Genomic DNA, 27,861 nt, shown 5'->3' with positions numbered 1-27,861 from the left:
TCTTCCTTAAGTATTTGACCTTGAAATATTTATTTTCACAGGCCTGCAGCTCAGAAAGCACAAGTTATCCGTGCAGCGCCCTCAGGGGCCGTGCCAGGGGTGGGGAAGGGGGCTCATACCTACACGTTTAGTGAGATTCTGCTACCAAGTAATTAAGGATGTTTTCCTGTTGCCTGGTAGTGATTAAGCCGAGAATGTGCCTCTGTTTATAGGGAAAGAGGGGAAAGGAGAGATGGTTGTAGATGTCGTCAGGGAATTTTTAAAAATGTGGTGTTCTTACCATTCAAGTACTCAAGTTTGGGTTTTTTTTTTTTGGTCAGCCAGTACAACGGTACTTATGCAGCAATAGATATTTCTCCAGCGAGGAACAGGGTTAGTTTTCTTGTCTGGGGCTCCAGATAAACAGAATTTTGGTGTACGAACCTCTCTGCTACCCCCAGGGGACAGGTACAGCTGCTGGGACTGTCCCTCTGGGCCACACCTGGCCCCAGACCTGCTGTAGGACCGGGCAAAAAACAGGATGTATGGAATCATCTGGGAAGGAGCCTATCATTTGCTGTTGGTTTTATTCTGATTTTTTTTTTTTTTTGAGTTGATCAGATTTAGCCAGAAAGACAGGGAGGCACAGGGAATACAAGGAACATCTTTGGGCAAAAGGGAGACAAACAGTTCATCATGCATTCATTATATTGCTGAGGATAGGAAAAATGTCAAATAAGGAGGTGAAACATCAGGTCTGCCAAAGCATTTAAATAATTGCATCATTCCCAGCATTACCCTAATAGAGATGTTTTGGCCAATCTCAGTCTTGGCAAAAACTGCACCAGAGTACAGCTCTTGCTGCAAAGAGTACCTGCTTAAATCAAACATGATTTCAATGGCAGAGCAATTGAAAATACACATTCGAATTTACCTCTGATGTTGGAAGCCAGACCCCATCAGATTCAGTGAGTTGCAGCAGTGTTGATGTGATGGTGAACAGGTTTTTCAGGCTGACCTGGAAAAGCATCTGGATTCGCCAGTGCCTGGTTGTCACCCTTCATCTCCACATCTGCGGCTCTGACCTCTCCCCAGCCAGCGCCGCTCTGCGAGATCAGGTACAGGAACCAGCGTGGAGAGGGGGAATCAGAGGGGAGGCCTTTGCTGCCTCCTCCCAGCCAAGGACGGAGATCATTGCCGCTTCCAGGCCCCCGTGCCCACAGTCACAGGACACTCGCAGGAGGCCACCTTTGTAAGCAAAGGCCACCTTTGTCACCAGGTGCTGGGGGAGACCCTGAGCTGAGAGCAGCCTCTTCCAGCTGGAGCCATCTGCTGCGAGCTCCTGTGGGAGGCCAGAGGTCCCCAGAGCCTGGACCCATCACCAGGAGTGACACCAGCGATGGCACCTCCAGAAGGGTGCAGGCTCAGCCTTTGGGCTGCTCTGCTGGAGGCCACCACGGGCTGTGACGCTGGCTTGCCCAGCTGAGAGGGTGAACACTCTGTGTCTCATCCATTTTCACAGTCATATTCCCGCCACCAAGAAAGGTACAATAATAGCATCCATGTCTAACTGCCTGTGGCAAATTGTGGAGGCAGGACCCCCAGCCTCTCCCCCCAGGCCCAGGACCCGCTGGGGTGGGGTGGGAGCAGAGGCGGGGGGTGCCCCAGCCCCAGGCTGTCGGCAGCATCCCGGCAGCGGGGGGTGAGTCCCGGGGGGCAGCGTTGTGCCGGTGGGCGGTGGGTGAGTGCTGGCCCCTCGAGGATGCTCCAGCCGGGGCGGTGCTGCTCTCAGAGGTTGTTGTTCTGGTTGTCCTCCTTGCACGTGCCTCTGCTTTTGGTCAATGTCATGGTCTCCTGGGTGGTGCTGTGGTGCTGCCTCACTCTTCGGGAGAGAAAGGGAGGGTTGAGCTGTGAGAGGAAGCCCAGGCAGTGCTGTGTCCCACGCAGTGACACAGCCACCTGGGAGCGACCCCATCCCTGCCATGAGAGGCCGCTTGTCCCACAGGGGCCCACCGAGCCCCCGCAGCCCAAGCCCCCACAGCCCTGAGCCCCCACAGTACCAGGGTGGGCACAAAGGGGGCAGGGGATGCAGTTGGTGGTTGTGGGCTCAGTCATGCACCTCAGGAATGGAAATGTCACATCAGTCCCCAGCAGACGACAGCTCGGCCAGCACTCACCCCAAGCAGCTCCTAACCCCCCTCTGCAGCATTTGCCAAGATGGCCCGACCCCCACTTCTGTCAAAGGCCAGGGTCTCTCATGCTGCCCCATCATCACTACTTACTTTTCTCTGTTGAAAACAATGAAGTCCCTCTGGAGCATCTCTAGGTGCTTTTGAAGGTGGCAGGCCTTTCACATTAGAATAGAAAAATAAAGAGATCATAGAACCATAGAATCATAGAACAGTTTGGTTGGAAGGGACCTCTAAAGGTCATCTAGTCCAGCCTTCACAGCTGACACAGAAAGACATTACAAGGACAATTTCAAGGAGATACAGAGAGGTCATTAGCTATAGAGCATCTTTAGCACTGCAGTGGGGAGAAGGGCACTAAGACTGTCCTCTCACACAAAACCAGTGTGTTTATGTGCTCCTTCCATCAAGGCAAGATGGGAATAAGTTGGTCCTAAGGGAAAGCCATGCTTGCTCTCACCTGGGAGGAATTGCTTTTGCTGGTGTCTTTCTCCTTCTTCGCCAAGCGCTTTTTTTTCTTGTGAAGAGGTTTGGATTCGAGGATCATTTCTTCCAGTTCAAAGGTTGGATCACAGTTCAGTCTGCCTTTCTGGAGGGGAGAGAGGTGGCCGTAAGTGATCAGGGCCTGGCTTGAAGGGTCTCTCATAAACTGGGCTGCATCTGGGAGCTAAATTTTGTAAAAAATAATTACACCTGCACACAGAGCCAGAACAGCTGCTGTACTTCTACATATTCTATCAGTGCCTGCAGCCAGAGGACACTGCCAAGGTGTGACAATTGCTTTTTGTACTTGCTGCTTCTACTCAGCCCTTTGGCTGCTTCAAGGTGATGGCGAGGATGCTGTGTCTGGCTGGGCTGTGCCTCTGCCGGGGGTGGGGGGGGCACACACAGAAACCTGCAAAACTGGTTTTCAAGCAACACACAAACACCCACCACAGAGAAAACCAGCAACAGGGCAGGGAAATACATACACTTAACAAATATTCATAGTTTAGCGCAACTTTTGTTTGGCTGAAAACCATTTGGAGTAAGACTGCACATGACAGCCCTTGGACTCTTTTACATCAGGGTTATGTTACTTCTGTGCTGCTTTAATCCAATTAAAAAAGGATCAGAAACACTAACCTACTGTATTTGTTATTTTACTGTGAACAATGGGCTTGTTATGGAGAGTCATTACAGGAAGAAACAATTATCATAAGGTGGGGGGTGATCTCCAGGCTGCTAACGAGCCTCTGTCCGTTCATTGAGGTTTGCGTTTGAGGACCTCGTCCCCAGGGCTGCGAAGGGGGCTCAGCGTGGGGGGCTCAGTGTGGGGCCTCAGTGTGGGGCCTCAGTGTGGGGGGGCTCAGTGCGGGGGGGCTCCAGGCACTGTCCGCCTGTGCTGCATCCGGTGTGACACAGTCCAGAGCATGTAAGAGCAGTCCTGCACCCAGAAATGCTGGGAATACTATGAACACAGCATATCAGTTTTGGGGCACCCACGCTTTGTAGCCACCCCCCCACTACTCTTTGTTACACCCACAGGAAAGTGACAAACATGCCCTTGCCTCCCTTTCCCCGTCCCATACGACATCTGACGCGCTTGTGCAAATCTGTCAGAGCCTCCCTTCAGCGGGAGCTGGGCGCAGGGACGGGCAGCCACATGGGATGTGTGGGCACGGCCAGAGCCTTTTAAAACCAAATTTCCTTACCGTGGGGATGAACTCCGGCATGATCCGCTTCTGCAGAACAGCATCCCAGTTCACATCCGACAGATAGGGAAAGCCCTGGATATCCTTCAGCTGAGAAAAACGCTTCTTGGGGTTTGGCTCAAGCAACTGCAGCGAGAGTTAAATGGAGGGGGTGAGAAAGGGAGACCCCGAGATGCGACACAGGAGATGAGGAACATCCAGTGTGTGTGGCGGTTACAGTGGGTGACGGCTGGGGCAGGGACATGGGGGGTCTGTCACCGCTGCCCTTTGTGAGGGAGGGGGTGGGACGGGCAGAGGAGCCGGGGGTCGCTGGGGGCTGCGGTGACCGTTTCCAGTTTGGGGCGGGCCGCAGGGACCCTGCCCAGGATGTCTCATTTTCATTAAAAAGTTTGAGTGTGTTTCATTAGAGCGGACAAAAATACTTCTACATAGTATTTGTAACAAAATTATAGATGAAAGCTACATTAAGTCCTACTTTATTGCCTACAGTTATTTGAAAATGAGAAAACTATTTACACACTTTGCAAAATTTGCAGCTGGTGCTGGCGGGGTTCAGCTTCGCTGCCACAAACGGCCTCTGACACTGTCCCTGACAACAGTTTTGTTTATTGAAGCTATGGCTTCACTTCAACATGATTTCAGCTTCAGAATGATTCCAGCAATGATTCTGAAGCAATTTCGAAAACAGCTTTGTTAAAAAAAAAAATTACAGTAGTGCATAAACCTCAGGCATCAAAGGACTTCAATGGCGTCAGCACTTCTTGCAAGTCTTTTCATTATTGGGAATAATGCTTTTTAATAATAAAAAAAAATTATGCAGTTTTTTGGCCAAATTTACCAACACATATATTAATGTCTACTCCTATGTTGTTTCACTCCAGAGAGACACAGTTATGGGATAAACTCTGGAAGCAGCACCTGCAGGTGTCCTTGGCAGAGCTGTGCTGGCTCCGCACCAGCAGGAGCCGTGTCCCATCGCCCGTCGGTCACCACATCACTGTGGCTGCCGCGTTAGAATCTGCCTATTTGTCACATGGTGTCACCTGAAGGTCACTCACACCGGGGCTGGACACCGTTTGCAGCGAACCCCCCCTCAATGTACTGTGAATGCTGGACATGACATGTCCCACCCCAGGCCATGGCTTCCACCCTGCCCTCACCTTCTTGATCAGCGACACCATCTCCGTGGACCAGGCAGCGGGGTACATCACTCTGGCCGTCCTGAACACGTGAGCGATCTCATTTGTGGAAGTGTTGGCACGAATATGGTACGGCCTCTGTGAAAAACGCCACAAGGAAAGCATTTTAATTTATCTACTTTTTCAGATTTATCTACTCCTCGTGAAAATCTCTAGAGCAAAGAAGCTCCAAAGAAAGACTGTACACTCCCCAAGCCTCCCATTGAAAGGCTCTCCTTGGGGATTGGAGCTCAGTTGAAATAATGATAATAATAACCATGTCAGCAAGAACAACAGTAGTAACTAGATATTTAAACAACATGACAGATAGAAGGCAAACCCCAAAAGCTAGTCATTAGCCAGCCTGTGTTTGCCTGGATGTTTCAATATTGGTATCTTAAAGGGCTATCAAAAAGGATTTTATACAGTGCAGTGGTTAGAGCATCCCCAATATTCACTGCAAAATGTGCTGCTGTTTTCAGTTGTTCATTCCTGTTGGATACGACACAAGTAAAAAGGAGCAGGATTTCTCCCACCTAACAAATCAGCTGAAAAAAAATGATGTCCCAGGAAGGGTTACAAGCTCTGTCTGTGACATCGGGCTCAGGATGACCCATCCCCCATGTCCCCCTCTCAGGGGTTCTGGGGGCACAGTGCTGGCTGAGCACTGAGAACGTGGTCTGAGAGGATGAGCCACACACAGCCACTGTCACCCACCAGGTGAAGTCACCTCCACCTTTAACTCCCCACAGCAACACTGCCCTACCTTGGAAGAGAGTTGACAATGGTAGAGTGTTTCCATTTTGAAATATTTTTGATTCCCAGATTTTTATGGTATTTCGGCGGGGGGGAGGTACATTTCAAAAATAATACCTAGAAATTGTGAGATCCAGCCAGTTGCTTTGTGGTTAACCCGTACCAACACTAGATGGACCTCAAGGTCTCCCTTCACTTCCCCCATGCGGAACCACCACTGGTGCCACCATCTCACCCTGGCTGAGCCTGGGGTTTGAACACCCAGCAGCAGAGTGCCATCAAGCCAAAAGTCACTGTGATGACCAGCCCTGCAATTCATTTAACTTTACAGATGGAAAACTCAAATACGATATTAATACGCTTATGGAAGGCACATGGCTTCAGTCTCCCAACAGGTCACACAACCAGGTCCCCTGAATGTGTACTAACTTGATCACTCACAATTTGTAACACTCAAATTCATTTAAAAATCCGATCTTTAAAATATATCGAAGAAAACATTTTTTTAGGCATTCTGCAAACATTGATGATGACTTTCTTAAAAATGTGTTTTCCATGCTAATACTGAAATACGTTTCCTGGCCTCACAAGATTTTAAACAACCTTTTGCTTAGAAGAATGTAATTTAAATAATTTTGTCCCACTTTTTTTGCACAGCACTTCCAAACCACTCATCTAACTATCTGTCTGCAAGGCCCCCAACCTTACCTGAGTCAGCAGCAGAGCATGGATGTGAGAGGCAGGGACTGTGCTTTATTAATAATTTACATATTGCGATTTGCTTTTGCTCAAACTGCTCAGTCTTATTACAACAGCAATGAGATTTTTTTTCAAGTTTTCTTTTTTTCCTTGCAGGACAGCAGCTGAAAGTAACCTATGCTGCAGCCCAGGCTCCAGAGCTGCCACTCGTTAATCAGCCCGGTTTCCTTGCCCATCTCTGGCCAGCCCAGGGCCCCGGCCGCTGCGGGGACCTGTTGCAACGTGATGTTCTGTGTCGCAATGGTTTCTCTCTGAGCTCTTAGCTGTGACCACAAGAACCCTGGTGAAGATGAGGTTTTTGCTCCCTACACTGGAATAATCCTTAAGGCCATGAATTTGGTTTGACCCTTCCACCCGTGTCGTAGAGCAGTGACCTTTCCAACAGAGTGATTAAGGCAAGAGAGGGATGGGGACTGGAGCCCTCGCACGTACCCGGGTCCTGAGCAGCTCATAGGCGGTGATTCCCAGTGACCACCAGTCCACAGCGAAGGAATAGGCGGTGGGTTTTGTGGAGTTAAACATTTCAGGTGCTGCAAAATACAGAAAAAAGAAAGTTTGCCTTGCTGCAATCTCAAGTGGGAATGAGCAATACAGAGTGCTTGATCCGTGCCACAGATCTGCCAGCGGCACGAATTAGCATATTACCCATTACCAAGCCTTTGATAATTTCTGTGTTTTTCTTCAAAACAATGGCATATGGCTGCTAGGCTGATCCTTTACCAAAACACCACTGAGGTGGACAGGAATCAGAATGTGCAGGTTTCCCTGCAGCAGCTTGACTTTTGGTCTCTGTCAGGCTCCTTGCCTTGAGATGCAGAAACACCCCGCAGCGAGGAGGACCCTGCGCAGACCCCGCAGCGAGGAGGACCCTGCGCAGACCCCGCAGCGAGGAGGTTCCGGCACCCTCTGCCCTGGTGTCCTGCTCGGCACCGAGCACCATCGCCGTGTGAGCCAGAGCTGACCCGGTTCCCAGCACGAAGCTTAGCCCAGATATTTGCCTGCCCTCGGAACAGACACACCTCGAAGCCTTGACCCTGCTGAGTAACGACGTGTGCAATTAGCACGGCATGAAACACTTTCTGACCAAAGAAGCGTTTCAGCTCCTCTGTGCTTTACTCTCCCCGCCAGTGAAATTTCTACTTGAGTGGAAAGTTACAAAACTTAATTGATGAAAGTGTTTAAATGATGGGATGGGCCTGAGAAAGAGGAGTGATACCACCATTATAACTGGATTGTTTAATGTTCAGTAGATACAATCCAGTTCATATGGATTATAGAGTGCTCTATATATACTTAGAGCTTTCCCAGACCCTATGAACCTCCTCCCCTGTACGAAGCACCCCAACCCCAGTGTCCCGGCGAGAGCCCCCCCTGCTCCACTCCTGCAGCACCGGCACCCCCATGGTCCCTCCAGTGGATGTCCCAGGGATGCTCTGCCCACAAACGAATGAAGTCCTCTTGCTGACACAGGACTTGCCTGTTACCACACAGCAAATGTGCTTCGGAACAAGGACTAACCCTAATTCACTGAATCTGGGCATGAAATTGGCCTGAGATCTCCTTGCCTCCCCCAAAAACCGCTCTGCCCTCGACGCAGCAGATCTGCACGTCAAAAGCTGCTCCCGTCCCACTCAAACCTCTCTGTTCACATTTAAAGCACTTCAATCTGGCAGAGCCTAAATCCAGCCTCACACGGAGAATGAAAGCAGCTTTTGAGAACCATTTGTATGGAGTGTAAACGCAGACATAGTGCCGACTGCACCCTTGGCAGGGAAAAGCAAATTTTAACTGAACGCAGCCTGAGAAACACAGCTTTTTAGGGGGAGGTTTCCAGGCTAATAGGAAGTGGGTGGAGGCACAGACTGAAATGCTCTTTCTTAGCCAAGAAATTTCCCTTTTCAGATTAAGGAAAAAAAATACTGTAGTATTTTTGTGTGAGCTGGGAGGTAAGAACTGCACTAAAAAACCAAACCAGGGAGCATTGCCTTCTTTTTGTGCATATTTTCCTTTTTAAAAGGATTGCACTGGTGGTGCGAAGGTGAAGGGTCAGTTTGGTCTTCTTGGTAAAAAGGAGGTTCCCAGGGGATCACCCCAAGGGATATGGCCACGCAGCAGCCACAGGGAGGCTGCGTTATTTAGAAGAAGGAGGAAGGGGGGGACATTCAGAGTGATGACCTTTGTCTTCCCAAGTCACAGTCACGCTGATGGAGCCCAGCGTTCCTCAGGGTGCTGAACCCCCACCTGCCATGGGGAGCAGGGAATTAATTCCTTGTTCTGCTTTGCTTGTGCGCAGCTTCTGCTTTGCTTATTAAACTGTCTCTATCTCCAACCATGAGTTTTCTCACTTTTACTCTTCTGATTCTCTCCCCATCCCAACCAGGGGAGTGAGCGAGCCGCTGCGTGGCCACTTCTGCACCAGCTGTGCCTCCCTTTCCCTCAGGCAATGCAGACCCATGACCACTGTGCACAACTGTCCTCTGTCCTGCTGTCTGAGGACAGCACCCTGTCCCCAGCACCCTGTCCTCCACGGTGGCCACCAGAGCCAACGCCTCGCTCGCCACTTCCCGATGCAGATCTGGCATCAGTGCCGCGGTGCTCTCGACCGTGTCAGCTGGACACCAGGGCAGGGCTCTGCCCCACGTGCCCAGCAGACGCTGCAGCCCGGGAACACCTAAAGTCCACACACTTGGCCCAAACACAGAGTAAAGCTCATTTTTAAAGCAGCCAGTTTATATAAAAATTCAAATTGTTGCTCGTGATGCAGCAGTGTCAGACTTGTGCTAATGCTTGGAGGGACCAAATACAACACTTTCTGCTTCACTTTCCCTCTCAAGTGTTGCAGGAGCATTTTGTCACTGCCACACAGTTCGGCTGCTGCTTGTGAAACACCCTGAGCTCTCAGGAGTGCAACTATCTCATTTTATAATCAAGAGCGTGCTGTACAGCATGGCATAACAGCTCTAAAACCTGTGTTTACAGTACGCCTGCTTTGTTTGTTGTGTGCAATCAGCAGAGGGATGTGCATTTCCCAGCTGGGCCAGGGTGTTACTGGGGGGCTGCCCCCGTGATCCCCCACAGCACCTTGAGACTGTTCCACACCTCAAACACATGGTATGTCACATGCCAGGAGGAAGAGTCCAAACTCTCATCAAAAAAGGCTTCCTCTGTACCCCACCATGGCTGTCAAACCAAGACCATAAAACAGCAATTCAAGCACACACAACTGTCATCGGTTCTTACCCATATAGGGCTTCGTGCCAGCAATGGTGGTGACCTGCGTTTCTTTCGTCAGCATCGTGGCAATATTGAAATCCGTGATGTGCACGTGTCCTGAAAGACAGAGGTTAATGTGCAACCTGGTTAGCTTAAATTTCATGAGAAACATCTTTGAATCAGAAACTTAAAGTAAAATACTCTATGGAAAGGAGTTTCCAGGAAAAAAGCATTCTGGTGGCAGAAGCGATGGAAAATATTTCATCTCACAGGCTGCTTAGAGATTTCTCTTGTTACATCAAATATCCCCTTACTTACCCTTTGGGGAGCAAAACATTGAGGTCTCCAAGAAGTCATTTAATGATGATTGTTTTGAGTCTTTATAAATTTTCAGGGAAATAGAACTGAACTTTTCTCACAGAAAAAAAATCCACTATGTTTTTGGAAAAAAAATAAAATCCTTTGTATTTTTTGCTTTCTAGCTACTTGCTGTTTGATGTCCCCAGGTACCAAGCACTCTCTCCATTTCCCTCTTCAGAGGATGTCTCTAGAATGGAACAAAATACCTTTGGCATCAAACAAAAGAGCCTTGCACAAGGAATTAAATCATGAAAACCCTTGTGGGGCAGGAACAGTATCACTCCCAGCACTATAGTGCACACACCTGCTGCCTGAAAAATGACCAGGAAACAAGAGGTGGATGTGATTTGCAGGGATGAGAAAGGAAATGCTTCCACCTGCCTCACCTGCCTCTTGCCTGCTTGTCTACTGGTGTGTTTGTGTTTTTTTTTTTCCAAGAGGTTAATTTATTTCTCTTTACTCACTGAACTCCTGTCAGGGAGCAGACCAACCATGTGCAGCCGTACAGGTGACCAGCACAAGTGAATTTCTTTGACACTCATGGGTTGCTTTGGCCTCATTCTCCTGGTTCAATGCCCTTCATCTTGTCTTCTCCTGACCTCGCACATCCTCTCCTCCGGCGCTGAACTTGCTCTGCCCTGACAGAGCTGGACTCCTTATCAAAGGCATCAGATGTTTTGGATGTTGTGTTTTGCAGACTCATCACCCTCCTCTGCAGGAACAGAGGGGGCTGAGTTGCTGTTGTTTCCTCTAACCACAGAGATCAAACCAAAGTGCCTTCTGTGGATAGGGACACTGTGGCAATGCTTCCCTCAGTCGTCAGCTTCAACAGCCAGGAATCACTGCTGCTTGAGCTGGAGGGTTAGAGTGAAATCACCTTTATATGCCTAAAAATTGATGCTTTGGCAATGAATTCCTGTTGTCTTGTCTGGATGCTATGAAACATTTAAGTAAATCTTCACAATTGCACCTATAGCTCTGTTACACGAGAACAGTGATAAAAGTTCGCCTGATGCAAGCATCTGATCTAGCTGGGAAAATTTGGGGAATAAAAGCAGAATTTGTAATTTCACCTAAAAGCAATTCCTGCCTGTGTCTCCTCAACGATAGTGTAGTGTATGAAGTGCAGGAGCGTTGGGCCCACACCCGGTATTTGCCATGGCCACGGTGCAAAGCACACCCCGGGCAGATTCCTCACTACATCTGCAGTGTTTGCCAGGCTTGGGCTTGAAGGAAGAAAGGAAAACCTGAGGTCCCTTGGGGGAGCGGTGGGCACCACCGGGAGAGCCAGCGAGGGGTCAGAGCTGCCCCCACCCCAGACGGGACCCGACCGATGTGCCAAGAGCACGTGTGTGTCCCGGCTGCTCGCGCTGCGCGACACACCAGCCCTCCCTCCCCCATTCTGCACACTAAAGACGGGGCAAAATCACCAGGGAGTACTCGAGAGAAAAGAATGAAGATACAACCGCCTTGTCTGGATGTGTCCTCTATGTCCTTGCATTGTTTTTTCTTTCATCTCCAGCTCTCATCCCACTTTCTGGGGAGCTCTTTTCATAAATGTGAATCATAAAGACTTACTAAGAATTTGATATTCCAAGCACAAACGTGCCTTGCTCTGGATGCATCTATTAAATGATTCACTTCAAACAAATCACAAGTTTTACAAACTACCCACCTGGGAGATTACCAGCTCAGGCCAAGGAGGCCGAGGCAGGGGCTCTGGGGGGGGAGACCAGGGACGGCAGCTCCCGGGAAGCGCGAGGGAATCGCTGGGAGCTGCTGCTGAGCTTTAAGGCTCGTGTTTTCCTGATTGCTCAGTGTCTCTACCTGCAGCCCGTTTGGAAAGAGACATGCTCCACATCATGTTCTTGCCAAAGCCCATCCAACCTAACACTATAAAGAATATGAAGCTGGAGGCATCAGGGACTGTGGAGCGTGAAGGCTCTTGGACAGACTGTGCCTTAACTTTCTTACCTGAGATTAGTGAGCAAATGGGCCATGCATGCCCTGCATTGGCAAGAACTCTCCCATTTTAGCACTGCCCTCGAGAACCCTTGGCATTGGTATAGGAAAGGCACAGTCCATTACAGGGCTCTTGCAGAAAACCTGAGTTTTATTAGAGATAAAACTGAGATTTTCTTCAATTTTATTAGACAAATGACCTGGCCAAAAACCCCTGAGCAATTAGTCACAATTCCTGGAAGCTGCCATCTGTTCTGTTCTTTTACCCCCAGGTGAGCCATGCTGCCATCCAGCCAAACCAATACCCTTATCGTTAAAGGAGGAAATCACTGTGCTTGGAATGACTGTTGTGGGGGGTCTTCTGCTGAGGAATTTTCCATTGTGGGACCTCATCCCAATCTCTGATGTTGAACAGCTGCTTTATTTATTGCAGAGAAAGACATTTCCTCAATATCCCACTTTATTTATGGCTCACTTTAATTTCCTAGCTGAAATCCGTATGGTGATAGAGAATGTCACCGACCAGGGTGACAGAGGCAAATGGATGAGGTGCACGTTAAGTTCCTGACCATCAGCAGCGGGACAACACATTGCAATGCGTGGCATCACAAGGTGCATTTGTACCATCAAGAACCTGCACCACCTCTTACACAGAGATCAGATGATGTGCTCCAGGGCTCCTGCAGCCTCCTTGTGGATTCACCACAGCAAAGAGGGTGCTGCAGTTTGTAACAGCCTTTGGGTATATACATCTGGAAGGGTGAAGAGTCACAGCTGGAAAGGAGCTTCACAGCTGGAAAGGAAGGCGGCCAAAGGGCAGCGTGGGGTGTCAAGAAGAATCTGAGAAATGAAGGACTGCAGTCAGATTGCTGAAGGTCTTCAGGTGCTTCATACTCTCAGGGGACTGGTCTCGATCAAGAACATTATGAAAAACTGATGCCAGCAAATAGCATGATTCTGTGATCATGGTTGTGGAAGCCTGGTGAAGGGAGAAGTGAGGCAATGGGGAGCTGCAGCCCATTCCACGAGGAAAGAGATATTGAAAAACAAACACCACCTACTAGGCTAAATATAGTTAAACGTGCTACGGTGACAATTGCTCTGGGGACAAGAGAAAAATGGCACTGTCTTTGCACAAAGCTTTCTGTATGCGTGAGAGGACATACCTCTGCTGCCATGGATGAAGAAAAGAAATACAAGTAGTCAGAAGGACACTGAAGCCAAGGGTACATCCACAGAAAATAACTCTGAACCTCTGCAACAGTTAAAACATCACAGTGAGCAGAGAACAGGCTCAAAAATCAACCCAAATTGCAGTGTCATTACCGAAGCCTGCAGGTTCCGTCCCGCGGAGCTGAATGCAGCTGCAGAGACAAGCAGAGCTTTCCCCTCTGTTCCTCCCCTCTTGGAGCAATGGGACCTACATCTCCAGGGCTCTCCTGTCCCCGCTCCCTCGGGGGTGGCTGTGTCACCCCGTCCTACAGGGCACGGGGCTTCCCGGAAGACAGGGACAGGTCACCCCAGAGTGTCCTGGGGTGAGGGCTGACCGAAGGCAGCGCTGGCCACCAGTGCTGGCTGGAAAGGTGGCCCCGGGGCCATGGCTGGACCAGCAGGTCCTGGGTGGATGCTGGTGGAAGGGAGGATGGATCTCTGCATCCATCCAGGGGCAAGAGCAGGAGAGAGGCAGCGAGAGAGGCTATGGCACTTGGAGGCAGAAGGACGTTTGCTGACAGCTCCTAAATAAATAATTAGCCAGCACTTTGAAATTAGAGGTCATATGCAAAACGGTGCTGCCAGGCAACCCCAGCCACACAGGAGAGGCACTGCCATTCTGTGGGAGCTTCAGCATCTCCATTACAGCCTCTGAAGTGATAATGAATTCAGATACACCTTGTCCCTGTACGGACTTTTTCTCTTGGAGTGCTTTGCTGCAGTTGCTAATGAAGATTTCTCACAATAAGCCAGTTACATGGATGTTAAAAAAAAACCTAAAATGACAAAGTGTTTTTCTAATGAGTTAAAAGCTAATAAATATCAGACAATTCTTCACTGTGAGAGCTTTGCCAGGACAAAAATGGTGTGTAGAGAGTAATGCAAGAGTTTTGCCTGAGAAAAAGACTAAAGAAAAAAAATGATAGCAACTTCTGTAATATACCCAGCTCCAAATCCTCTTTGGAGCTCCCTCCCAATGTCAAATGCTCAAGGAAAAGGAAAATACATGAATGAAGAGTATCTATTCAACCATAATCCATTCTGTTTGCAAGCATACATTACACACAGCCTGCACATTGCACACAGGAGCATTTCCATTAAAATTATGACATTTGAGTGACTTTTAAGCAAGAGCCAAAAAGGTTTTAAAATGAGGTCTGCTGGGCAAAATGTGTGGTTCCCACCAATGCCTTCGACAGACACCAGGAGGTCGGTCAGTCAGACTAAACAGCCCCAGAAATACCACAGCATCCCGGGGTGCCCAGCGCCCTGAGGGTACAGGACACTGCCCCCCAGAAAGCCAAAGACAGCAACCAAATCACGGGAGGATGGTCCCGTCCAAACTGAACCCGGGAGGGAAAGCCACACAAATAAGGAAAGCAACAGGCACCTGAATTTGAACTTCCAGGTTTCTGACTCTGCTTTTATGCACAGGCATGACCCCAAAGCAGCAGCACTTACCGTGCTCATCCAGCAAAATGTTATCAGGCTTGATGTCTCTAAGGAAAAAAGCAGAGAAGGGGAGAGAGCCATTAGCCTGGAAAAGGGACAGGAAACAGTGGTAGAGCCTTAGGGCAGCCCAGGCCCTGGGGGGACACAGGTCAGAGACATCAGGCCCCAGAAGGTGTCTCTGGTGGGGCTCCTCAGCTCTGATGTATCCGCAGGGTTTGATTTAGGCATGAGAAGGACTAATGGTACAAGAGGAGGAGTGGTGGGGCAGGGCTAGGGCTGTGAAGGCTGCTGTGGTCTGGTCCAGCAGCACCCAGGCAGCCCACCCGCAACGACAGAGCTGATGTTCATCTTTTTCCTCCTTTTACTTCTTAATCTGTTTCACTACTATATTGAGAGCTGTTCCCCATTTACTCAGTAAAAATCAAATTATTTTAACATCTTTGTTCTAGAAACAAATGGGTTCTGCACAGGTTTTGTCCCTGAATAAAAAAAACAAAAACAAAACCCAAACAAGAAAATAATAACACCTACAGCAAGGCTGCAGGGAAATGCTTTCTGCTGAAGGGAGAAAAAGTACACCTGATACCCCTGCTGTGTACACCTGAGCGACTGTACAAGACATTACCTGGTTTTAATGAGCTAATTACATCATTCCCCATTCACCTGCTATCAGCCACCTGGCAACCGAACGCCCCACAAGCAGCCCACAAGGCAGGAACACGTGCAACAACCCTGCACCGTCCTCAGGCTGCCTGCTATCCCCAGGGGCTCAAAGGGAAGAAACGAGCACGTTTAGGATTTCATCTTTAAAAATGCAGTCACTAAAGATAAAGTTTGAATTCAGTAGCTACTCGGAATTAAGGAAAGACAATATATCTAATTATCATGTAACAGGTTACAGTTCTCTGGCACCTTCTCACCAAAACTCCTTCCCGTGGGTCACAAATATCAGTCACCTCCTTGTGCCAGCCCCATCCCATGGATAAGCACAGGGACGGGGGTCCCTGGCAAGAGAGAACGGGGCAGCTTTGCATAAGTGGCTGGTTTTCCCCGAAAATGCAGCAAAACCGTGCCCCAGGGCAGGGGCAAACAGCCCCGATGGCCAGAAGTGCTGTTTTTGATAGCGAAAAATGGTGATGCCACCACACTCGAGTGTTTTAGAGAAAACACTAACTTAAGAAAAAACTTTAAGAAATGTTTCAGCAAAAAGAGTTTGAAAAAAATGCATTCTTTGAATCCCTTGATACAGAAATATTGTCAAAGTTTTGAAATGAACCATAAATACAGGTGTTCATTTCTCATCCAATTTTCAACTTTTCAATTATTAATTTTTTATCTCCTCTGGGGCGTTCTCTGATCTCAGTCTGCTGTGTAGCCTATGGAATTACACCAGCACAGTGACATCATTCTCAGGGTGCAAACAAGGAACGGGGATAATTTTGTTTATTGATTATTTGTATATTTATTTTTTATAAAATGCTTATACCATTTCCTAGCCTGAAAAAATGAACAAACATACCCCACTCTTCTACATGTAGGTGGGCAATGATTCCAGCCATCCCTCTGTTTTGCTGCCCGGGGGGAGCTTTGTTCAGAGAAAATAAGCAATGGCTTGCCTTCTCCTGATGGTCCCAATTACAGATGTTGCAGTGTAATTGACTCAGCCAAGTCACTTTCTCAATCTAACACTGTCCCATTGGGACAACCTGTGGTACAGTGTTAATTAAATCACTTGCAAATTTTACAGACCGTCATACATGTTTTGTTGTACTCAATTCACCTTCAACACTGCTGCTTGAAACACACACTGCAGCCTGAGCTTTAGCTTCTCCTCCCTGTCTTTGCAAATAAACCTCTGGGAAATTCCAGGAGTTTTGCCCCTTGGTGATCTCTTCGCACCTGCCCTTACGCAGGACATCACCGCCCCTTGGTGATGCCAGTGGCCAGGGGATGCCAATGGCCAGGGGACACCGATGGCCACAGCTCTGCAGGGATGTGGCTCACAACGGGACAGCAGCCCCCGGGCACCCTCTGCTCCCATAGATGTCATGTCTGTTACGAGGAACAGCCTCCTCCTACTGCAGACTCATTCTTCATCACCAAATTGTGAGGAACCTCCAGCCCCTCGCCCTGCAGACACCACAGCTGACACTAACACATCCCTAAAGGAGAGGGATTCCTGCCCTGTGCCTCCCCTGTCAGTGCCCCACGCAGTTTGCTCAGGCCAAGCCAGCAGCAGGAGGGTCCAGCACAGGAGAGAGGCAGCCGAGTTGCATTTCAGGATGTTTAATTCATGCTCATCCATTGTTTGGTGCCAGGGAGCAGGTGCTGGGTGGTGGTGGCCAATGTCCCCGTCACCACACACCGGCTTTGCATCCCACCACAGAGAGCCCATCAGAGCCTGAGCAGGGAGCTGGGGCGGCCGCCCGCCGAGATGAGGGGCATCAGAGCAGAAATCCATGCAGGTGTGAAACAAAACAAGCAGGTGAAAGCTGAGACTCCTGAGAAAGCGGGACCTGTCCCTGGGGAGGTCTGGCTCCCACCGACGCAGAGCAAACCCCCTCAGGGCTCTCCGCAGGGGTGAGGACGTGCTGCAGGCATGACGAGCACCAGCCTTTCTGCTTCACATCTCAAATGGCAGCCAGACGGTACCGACATGAACAAGTGTTAATCTCCATCAGCCCTTGACTGGCGCGTTCCTTCCCTGACTAACAACCACCATCATTTCAATTTTAAATTCTGAACCACGCTTTATTTTTACCCCTCATAAGAATGCTCTCCTGGAAACAACCTTCTCTCCACCCTTACTAACCCTCTGCCAGTCCCTCCCTGTTCGTACCCTGTTACCAGCTCCTCTGTCAAACTCTTGGACCCCTGAGATTTGCACTGCCCAGAACACCAGAAGGGAACAGCCGCGTGTCCGTCCGCCCGTCCGGAGCCAAACCCTCTCCAGAGCCAAAAGCTCTACCTCCTCCATTATTCTGCAGGTCCTCGAACACGTGGGAAGAGTTCAAATATTTTCTCACTGGCCATGAAAAATGTTGGTGGCCGAAAAGAAACACTCACCACTTCCAGAAAGTGATTTAACCTCACAGAAAAAAGCTGCATTTGGTCCCACTCCTTGTGTCTCAGTGCGGTACCAAGAGGGGAGCAAAAGGGAGACACCTTCAGTGTGACAGCCGGGGAAAGCTGAACGCTGATGCCTACCCTCCCTGGGCCAGGACAGATATTAACAAGCTACAGCTAATCAAACCTATTAGAGACAGTTTTTTGCAGGATGAGCAAACAAATCAAACATGCTAAAACACAGCCATCCCAGAGGGAGAAACAACACGCTCCCTGTTGTACATAAAACGCTTTTCTCTGGGAAAGCAAACATGCGTGGGAGATGTTTGGTTTAGCTCTTGAGCTTCTATTTGTCTTTTCACATCCAAGAGGAGCAGGTCGAGCCCCACCACAGCCTAGAAGCACCGGTCCCCAGGGGGTCCCCAACTGACCTGTGGATGATGTGCCTGCTCTGCAGGTAGTCGAGGGCCAGCACCAGCTCACAGATGAAGAGTTTCACGGTGCCTTCCTGGAACCGCACATTCTGTTGGAGGTGGTAACGCAGGTCCCCTCCCAGCAGCAGGTCCACAACCATAAACATATCTTCTTCATCCTGGAACGAGTACCTAAAACGGCATAAGCATGGTCTGAGGATGATACCATTGAAAAAAGACAGGTTAAAAAAGGGACATACGGTACCTCTGAGAATACTCAGAATTTCTTCGAACTTTTTCACTTGATAAATAATTTCATGACCTTTCCATGCTCCATTTCTCACTGTGACCAAACTCCTACCACCTATACTCTCAAAATAACTGGGCGGACCTGAGAGACGGGGCTGGCACCCAGCACACTGCCAGGAGAGGCCACGGGCGGCCACTAAAACAGTTCCCTGTTGACCACAGAGGGGGCAGCTCCAGAAATCACTCATGTCATATCTCTGCTGGTGCTCTGAAAGCCACCTGAAAAGCCTGCGCTGCCCCAGCTACCACTCGCGTACACAAGATCCCTCCAAGGGACCCTGAAAGGTCACTTGCTGTGACATCCCCGCTGACCGAGCCATGGGTAACTCAGGACAGCAGTGGGAATCCAGCTTGGACCTCTGGATAAACCCTGTCTGCTCCCCTTTGGGTTCACTCTCAGATTTTCAACATGGACTTTTCTCCTTCTCCAGGCACCCGAGGGAATGTGACCAGCAGAGCCCAAAGCCAGCATGCCCCGTCCTGCAGACCGTGCACCAGAGGCACCCGGAACCGGGGGCGGGTTCTCTCGGCAGCAGCCGGTTATAAACCCATTTTCTCAGCACAACAGGGGATGCAGCTGCTCTCTGCTGCTCCTCTTCAAGTGACCTGATTCGATGCAATTATTTACCAAGCGTCCCTCTGAGACAGTCAGCTATGAGATTTCTTCCCGTAGATTTTTTTTCTTACCAGTACACCAGCTTTGTGATGCGATGAGGAGCACCACAAACCAGAATTACTCGACATGAAGCTACAGTCTGTGTGTCACAGAGTGCAGGAAAGCTAAAGGCTGTACCTGAGGCCAGGGATGATGTGATAAGAACAGAAGCAGTGAAATTGGGATCATTTTCTCTGTACGGGTCTATGACACACATATACTCTCTAGTTCTCAGCAGCTGAGTGAGTTCTGCCTGGAACCACCTGTTCACGTAGGAAAGCAAAGTCTGGAGATATGTCCAAAGCCCTGGGAAGTCTAGATGCATGGTTCTCATTCAAACCCGAGTTAGATCAACACTGAATGGCAATGCCATCGAAACCATGAGAGTCCACCTCACAGCACTCAAGTTTCAGGAGATTTCAAAAAGAAACACAAAGTTTTTCAAAGATTTGTGATCTTCAATGTGATTTAGCCTCATTTTTTGTATTCAGCATTGGTAAGCTCTACCTCATTCTAGAAATAAATCCAATAAATGTAATTACCCACCATCCCAGAGGAATCGTGTAACTACAGGATATTGGCCGCTGCACCATGTGGTGTATGAGATCACATCACTTGAAATGTTACTGCTATAAAACTAACCTGGCAGACTCCAACACTAATAGAATCTTGTTTAAAATTCCTTTCTACTGCCCACTGCAGGAAAACATGCTGAATCTTATGAAGGGGGAAGAATTAGTGCATCTTTTATCACTCAATGGTCAATCCCATTGCTAGTGGTTGAAAAAGAACTATAACTAGAGCACGTAGGTTGCATTTATCAGGTTTAAAAGGAAAGAGACTCTTTTATGTACACATTTCCCATATAGATATATGGTTTTCTGCAATAAACTTTGAACAGTATCATTTTTCTGTCAGTAAATTCAATGATAAATTGCTTTTGTCTTTGCTGATTAGCATCAATTCAGTCGAATATCAATAAGGCATTAAGGAAGGCTATTTAAAGTGCAAAATAAACCACAAATCCAGAGTCAGGAGGTGATGAGAAAGAAGTGCTGCCAAGGGAAACCCTGGGAGCAGAGCACTGCTCGGCTATCGATCCCGGGTGTCGCTGCCTGGTCCCGGGAGCTGCTGCTCATTGCAAAAGAGCACAATTAAATAGAACTGGGTTATGGTAACGAGCAACACCTGCTGAGGAACAAACCATGGGGAACACACAAATAAACTCTCTTGTGCTTGTCTGGGGGACAAGAGGGACAGCTTCTTCTTTAATTAAACAAGATTCCCCTGAGACCGGAGCCCCGGTGAGTGGCATAGACAAGGAGCCCCCTCCAAGGAACCACAGGACAGGATGGGCACCCCGTGCACCCACACGTGTCCTGCAGCACAGGCACCCACCCCACCTGCAAAGGTGTCTCTCAGTGACACTGCTGACCCAGCCAGTGAGCAAAGGAGCAATATCTTACCATAAATTAACTAAGAAGGGGTGCTCCAGGCCCTGCATAATCTGCAGCTCCTTGAAAACGTTTCTCACTTCGTTACGCTCCACGCACTTTTGTTTATTCATGTATTTCATGGCATACATCTTCTTGGTGTCGTTCTTCTGCACAACACAGACCTACGTGAGCAAATCAAGGGATAAATCAGGAGATGACACGGCAGCAAACGCAGGCGGGTAAGACCCAGTCACACGAGCGTTCTCCAGTGGCTTGGGCAATGTCCCCACTGCCAAGTGACAGCTCCGGGCACCAACGCTGCAACGCCGGGCACGGCCAGCAAATCCATCACCCAGCTCCTGGCCAAATAAGAGATTCTGCTGGGGGAAGGTGAGGGGAAAGAATTTATCACCACAAAGACAGGAGATGGGGAATTGCGCACAAGTCAGCATTTTATTTACTGCGCTAACTAATCCTGGTGGTGTCCGTCCCTCCCACCCCAGCTGCTGCCTTTCCACCCCAGAGAAAAGAGTCCTTTCCACCTCAGAAGGGTAGGTTGGAAGCTGGGGAGCAACACCTGAGCTCCCCCTTCTTGGTGAGTTTCATTCAGCTCCCAAAGAACCCTGGGCTTTGTTGGAGGGGTGTTGGGGTTTGAATTTTGACCCTTCTTACAGTGGTATCTCAAATCTAGAAACAAACATTGCTTCAGTGAAAGACCCAGAGTTTCTAAAACTACAAAACAAACAGACTGCTTTTCAGATTTGTTTCCACAACAGTTTATGAGTTTAGGATGAATTTGCAAAGTTTCAGTCAACCTTTTTTGTTTCACCACCAAATAAATCTCTGTGTCTGGAGATCTTTGCTGCACACTGCACCCACGTCACACCCCGTTTCTGGCAGGAGAGTGCCTTTACATGAAGGGGCAAATGACCTTCTAGAGTTCTGTCAGCATGTACAAGCAGAGAACTCCATAACAGCATAAAAATAAAGCATATGACCATAACCTGATGCTTAATACTGAACACTATGTTCCACAGACAAATATCCTCTTTAAAAAACTGCCAGGCCTTTCAGGTTGACTGTAGCTCTTTATTAAAGATGCACCATGATGTTCAGTGCTGCTTCACTGGGGAATCTCAGAAAGTGCCCATCCAGAAACATAATGAAATTTAGCTCATTTGATTTATCAGTATCTCATTTTAATCTCCTGTAACATAATTTATGGCTACGGAGTGGATGAAGGATCAGGCTGTGATTCCTTCTTGATTACCAGGAGTTGAAGCTCAGGTCAAAGCTCATTGACAATGCAGGGGTTTATTTCTTTACTCTCATGTGACTCTAATTTGCCCATTTCTCAGTTACATTTCCAACTGTCCAAATGGTGATTAGTTCACAAAACACTTACTTTTCCGAAGCTGCCTTTCCCAATAGCTCGCAAAATTTCAAAATGGTCGAAGGTGACTGCAACAAAAAGCAAACATTCAAACATTAAGGCATTAGAAAAAGGTCTGGTAGATTTATAATAGCTCATCAGCGTTCATTAGTGTGATGCCTGGAACTGAGAGATACCACCCACATGATGGGCTTGAAATCCCAGAGTTCGTTTCCCTCCTGCCCCTCCAGCTTCCCTGCTGGCAGAAGGGGCTGGAGCCAGCAAGGGAGGGCTGTGTCCCCACGGGATCAGACACCACGTCCCCCTCTGCCCTGCAGCCATCCCCTCCCTGCTGGGGCCAACCACCACCACTGCTTTAACCCCTTCTCAGAAGGGAACCGGCCGCGCGCTCCCAGGGCTGGTGTCCAGGTCCCAGGGGCAGGTTGGGCTCTCGAACACCCGTTCCTGGTGCACTAACAAAATGCATGCATTTTCCAAGTAAATTAACCAGGCAGACTGGGTTTCCTTCAGCATAAACATGATGCACCAAACTGCCATAGGGTCCACTAAGCCTGCAAAAGCCCACTAAGCCACAAACCCTCCAAAAGAAAGGCTGGAAACGGGCACTGCATACTTGGCCAGGAGAGTAATACCCACTGGGTAACCCAGAGAATAAATTTTTTAAAGTGGGCACACTAAATTAATTTTTTTTTCCTTTTCATTGCCACTATCTTTTCAGTTAGGACGCCATAATCTAGCCAAAGCAAAGTTAATGGTTTCCAGCTATAGCACTTGGAAAAAAGGCTTTCATGCACAGACGCCCTTTTTCAAACCTGGAACAACATCTGCCAATATCAGAGCTAAATACAGGCTGGCAATGACCAAGTTTTACCAGATCTGTTTACCAGTCAGGCCATCCAACAGCAGGGCAGTGGATATAAAGGGACCGTGAAGATGCTTATTGCCTGCAGGGACACGGGAGGGGACAGAAGCCCCTGGGACACCGGGGAGAGGTGACCCGTGTCACCCAGTGTGGTCCCAAGCGCGGGAGAGGGAGACGCCAGGGGTGGGACCGTGCAGGGCTGACACAGAGTGCAGAGACCCCAACAGACAGCAACATCTGGAACAGATGCAGGAGTGAAGCTGACAGCCAGATGTTGCATGTTAACACCCTCTACCTCCATTGCCTTTTAATGAGAATGCTTTCACGAACATGTTAATACCATCTGCCTCTTTGTCTTTTAATATTAATATTTTTATGAACATTTTAAACATGGATCTATAACTGAACTGGTCGTAAGAAAGCCAAATTGCATACTTTATATTTAAGACTCTCAAACGAGGTACAATCCCATTTTAACCTCTGTTTTAGCTTTCCTACCATCCCTGAGCCAGTCCAGAGTCTCACTGCCAAAGAGCACTGAAATTTGTGGTGTCCAAATCAGGAACCAAACACATGCTCTTTGTCCTGGATTCACATCTACAGATTTGACAAGCCTCAGTTCACTGCCTGATGGCATCTAAAACAATGAAAAAGCCAAAGCATTTGCCCTTCAGAGAGAAAATTCATGTGATATGCCAACTCAGGCAAATTGTGTTTAAGAGATGCCAAGGAAGATAACACAGTTGCTGTAAAGAACCAACTGAAGTATAAGTACGAAATACCACTTCGAAAGCCAGGGCTGTATTTCTAAACCCAGGTTCAAGGAACGGTAGTTCGATAAAAAATACAGAACCAAACTAGCCATGCAAAATGTCCTCATCAGAGACAAGACAGCCCTGCCACAGCCCCCACTGGAAGCCACTGCTTCAGGGGGCTCACGCCCCCCCCCCCCCGTCACCCACCCCAGTACAGCCAGCACAGCACCGCACAGTCTGTTACGACTCGTCGTCCTTCTGTCACTGTAATTTCCCCCATTTTCATTACATTCCCTCCTTCCCTTCTCTGCAGCCTCAGAGAAACAGGTGCCACCACAGGACCAGGAATGCGAACGTGAGTGGCCCCCGGTACCGGGGAGCAGAACTCCCGCAGATCCGGGCAGAGGAGCAAAGAGGCAGCAGATTAAAAGAGAATGGGTGACAGTGGCCTGGGGAGGGCACAGGCAAAGGACCATGGGATGATGTACGTCCCTCTCACCCAGCCATTGTCCTCACCTACTACCTGCTTCTGATTTATCTCCCCCCAAATTTGGCCAGCTGGGGAGAACATCTGGCTGCCATCCTCCGGGATGCTTCCCACACCCTTTTGCCCAGAAGTAGCGCAAACAAAATCCAGCTTTTACCATGGTCTCATCCCGAGTGCATCAGGAGGCGAGATCACCTTGCAGCACTGAGCCTTCTGTCTGGTTATTACATTTTTCTTTTCATCTCAGTAGCTTATTATCCACAACTGTGCCTACTCAGAGGAAATGCCGACAGAAAACTAATGCTGTCATCCCGCTTCAGCCGAAGGCAAAGGAGGCCCCCTTGAGAAGGCCATCTCAAAAAAAAAAAATCATGGTACCACAGAAAATAAGCAAATTATAGCAACAGCAATGTGTTGTGGTTTTTTATTATTATTATTTTAGGCAAATTGCTAGGTCTTATAGAGAAATGAAATGACTGAACACTCCAGCAGGGTTCTCTGAGCAGCAGACCCAACTCCCGGCGCAGCGGCAGCATCGGGCCCGGCCAGGGGACAGAGCAGGGAACGGCCGGGGTGGGATTTGGGCAGGGGAGAGGTGGGTACATCCCCGGCACCGCAGCCCTTACAACGCTCACGTTGTTGCTGTGTCTACACAGGTCCCAGAGGCACCAACGAGAGGAGGGACTTCTCTCCAGCGGCCAGTGCAGGACCTGCCAGTGTCACCCAGCAGAGGAGCCGCTGTCCTGCTCCCCGCTGTGCCCAGCAGCTCTTAATTCATTTCAATTTAATTGACATTAGAATAAGGACAAGATTGTGACATCTAAGGTGACACAGTCTCTGGTCACAAGTTTGTCAAGATAATGGAAAAGTTAATAGGGGACATCCCCATTTCAGCTGGGTTTTTCTGCCTGCAGTATATTAAAATAAGACTAATTAGAGAAAAAAACACTTTTAAAATTTGGGCAGGGCCATGGAAGCACAACTGCACTGGTCTGGACACTGTACCTGGGAGTGAGGGTGACCCTTGAGCCTACAGAGACTCAGCAGATCAACACCAAACCCCTTGTGATGGGTCTTTCCTGGTCTTTTCCCTTCACTTGCCAGCACAACACACAAATGCACCAAGCGTGGGGAACAGCGTTTCACTCAGCCCTGTTCCCTCTGCAGCAGAGCTACCAGGGGCTTCACAGGCTGCCAGGTTCAGTTTGCTGAAAACAACCCCTTTCCCAGTACAGAATTGGCTCCCATAAGAAATCACCTGCCGAGGAGATTTACTGGGGAACGAGCTGCTGCGCAGGGTGACTGTTCCCCTCCCCAACAGCCACCGGCAGCACCAGGAGCACTAACGGCACCACTCAGGATATAATCACTGCCTTTCCAGGATGGAAATGTGTTTCTCTCCTCAATGAGCTGAGTGAGAGAGACCAGGTTTTGGCTGATGTCCCCTCCTTTTCCCCTTACACCCCCAGCAACTGGGATTACCTCCTCTCTGATTGGAGTTCTTACCTTCGGAACTGCAGTTTATGAGTCATTTAGGGTCTCATATTTTACTTTTACTTGTACCTATCTGTATTTATCTACATATACATTTTATGATTGCACCCAGGTGAAAGCCCATATGGCAGCTATCAAGCTGACTCATGCAATAGGAAATGTATTTATGGAACAATCTTTTAATGACCGTCTCTATAATCTTGGCAGCACGGTGACACTGGCCTCCAGTCCTGCTCTCAGCAATGTATTCTCCTTCTCCAGCCAACCAAGCCTGTGTACTGGTCTCCCAGTGCCAAGGGGCAGAGATGCCCATCTGGGCAGTCACCAGGAGCCCCCACCTCTGCTGCTGCTGCCCAGGTCTCTCTTGGTGGCCTTCCCACCAAGCCCAAAGCAGGGATGGGAACAGGCAGTGCTTAAGCTGTCTTCCATCATACCTTGTACTGGTCCTCCCTGTGCTGTCATCTCCAGAACAAACCTCCCCTGACTCCAGAAGAGCCGCATTTCTTCCTGCCTTCAAAGCGCCTGGCAGTGTCCCAGAGACATCTCAAAACCAAACCTTGGCCAGCAGTTATTGTCCCAGTGTCTGGCCGCAGGGAGGGGAGGCAAAAGGACCACCCGACCCACCACAGCTCTGCAGCAGATCCATGGCACGCTGCTGCTGCAGACCTTGGCTCACCCACACTTAACCAAGACATCCAGGTGTTTGCAACCCCAGGACGGGAGCTGGTGGCCACCCTCAGTGTCACCGTCTCTGCTCTGTTGGACTCTGCAGTCCCAGACAACAGCTCAGAAAAGCTCTTACCGTCCTCATTTTCATCGAAGGGTGGTGATTTGCTGGAGGTGTTTGCACCCATGGTGTGTCCAGCCCCGCTCAGCTCGCTCCACTCCCTCAGGTACGTCACCACCTCCAAAGCTGGTGCCTCCAGGCTGGTGTCACCTGCAGGTCACTGCCAACAGACCTGGGCAACGTTCTGCTGGTGCATCCTGGAGGAGGCAGGAGGCAAAAACTCATCATTCAGGATTAAGAAGCATTTTGCAGCTTGCAAATTTCTGCCTGGAGGTTCACTGCTCCAGGGACAAAAGGGAGTATCAGGGAAAAAGCACATTAGAATGGAGTTCACCACAGAAACCCCATTAACATCACAACCTAGACCAGGACTGCTGCCCGCTCAGGGAATTGCAGAACCAGACTAACAGACCAAAAGATCTGATGATCTGGCTCATGTTTGCTGACCATTGAACATACATTTTGTAGCTTTAATGATGTTATGACCAACTTAGAGATGATAAAGCATGACTAATTGTAGTGAGGTTGATATCCAAAATAAATGGATATAGTGACTTGGCTAAATAAAATCAGAAATGCACTTTTGACTACTAAGGTAACGCAGAAGTGTAAAAGCTATATAAGAAAAAAATTCAAAGTGTCGACCTTTTGATTTAAGCTGTTACAGAAGTCTCATTTGGAACAAAATCATACTGGTTTTTTTTTTTTTTAAATGAAAATCATTACTTTTTCTTGGGCCAAGATGACTAATGCTTAATGCATTCACTTCATGCTCAGTTGGACCACTCGCTGTTGCACGAGCAGCAGCTCCTCTCATCAGTGGTCCCAGGATCTCAGCAAAAATTACACAAGTATGAGAAAGCAGCTGGTTGGGAATGTCCTGCTCCCACCTCCAGAGCCTGGCACACACCTCCCCCTACCTTATCCTCAACAGATAAATGGGAAACCAAAGCAAAGCAGAGGGAAAGTCACCACTTGGGTGCCATGGCCAGGGTGTGACAGTGGCACTGCAAGCAGGCTGCGTTCTCCAGTGGGGGAACGAGCCCAGCGCGGCTACAGAGAGCAGCCAGTTGCATTGTTAGAGCTATCACTGAGGGGTATCACCGAGCTTCCTCCGAAGAGGGCCACTAACTCAGAGGGGTTCACAAATAATTTATCTTAACATCTCTTCATTACTTAAGCTGCTGCTCTTCTGCTGAACAACTGGGCAGTCACGCAGCAATATGTGACATTATCCTCTCTCTCTTGTCCCAGAGAAACTAAAGGTTACTCTGAACTCCTCCACAGCCACCGCGGAGCTCAGGACGGACGAGACCGGTGCTGTCGGTGTCACCTTCGCTCCTCGCCCCTCCGCATCCTCCCCCCGCGGCGCGGCCCTGCGACCCCCCGCCCCGCCGGAGCTGGGGCAGACCCCGGCCCCGAGCAGGCCCCGGCCCCGGCCCCGGCCCCG

General features: G+C 49.1%; 1 protein-coding gene across 3 annotated transcripts in view; it reads right to left on the bottom strand.

The window, feature by feature from the left end:
• Positions 1–96: 96 nt before the first annotated feature.
• STK32A (serine/threonine kinase 32A) overlaps positions 97–27,861 on the bottom strand; it is a 28,763-nt gene continuing 998 nt past the window's right edge. For 2 of the 3 annotated variants that reach the window (XM_014947807.1, XM_014947805.1), the window contains 12 exons: positions 26,427–26,608; positions 22,039–22,094; positions 20,664–20,815; positions 18,252–18,425; positions 14,764–14,801; positions 9,796–9,885; positions 6,988–7,085; positions 5,023–5,139; positions 3,863–3,988; positions 2,629–2,757; positions 2,262–2,326; positions 97–1,861 (listed from right to left, as the gene is read on the bottom strand). In XM_014947807.1, coding sequence (XP_014803293.1) covers positions 1,768–1,861; positions 2,262–2,326; positions 2,629–2,757; positions 3,863–3,988; positions 5,023–5,139; positions 6,988–7,085; positions 9,796–9,885; positions 14,764–14,801; positions 18,252–18,425; positions 20,664–20,815; positions 22,039–22,094; positions 26,427–26,478 — 1,191 coding nt within the window. In that variant the 5' untranslated portion in view covers positions 26,479–26,608 and the 3' untranslated portion in view covers positions 97–1,767. Of the gene's footprint in view, positions 1,862–2,261; positions 2,327–2,628; positions 2,758–3,862; positions 3,989–5,022; positions 5,140–6,987; positions 7,086–9,795; positions 9,886–14,763; positions 14,802–18,251; positions 18,426–20,663; positions 20,816–22,038; positions 22,095–26,426; positions 27,323–27,861 lie in introns of those variants that run through there. The other variant, XM_014947806.1, reaches the window with a different exon arrangement.

This window comes from Calidris pugnax, unplaced genomic scaffold (assembly GCF_001431845.1).
Source record: "Calidris pugnax isolate Ruff unplaced genomic scaffold, ASM143184v1 scaffold27, whole genome shotgun sequence".
NCBI lineage: Eukaryota > Metazoa > Chordata > Aves > Charadriiformes > Scolopacidae > Calidris > Calidris pugnax.
This window is presented reverse-complemented; position numbering and strand designations above follow the sequence as displayed.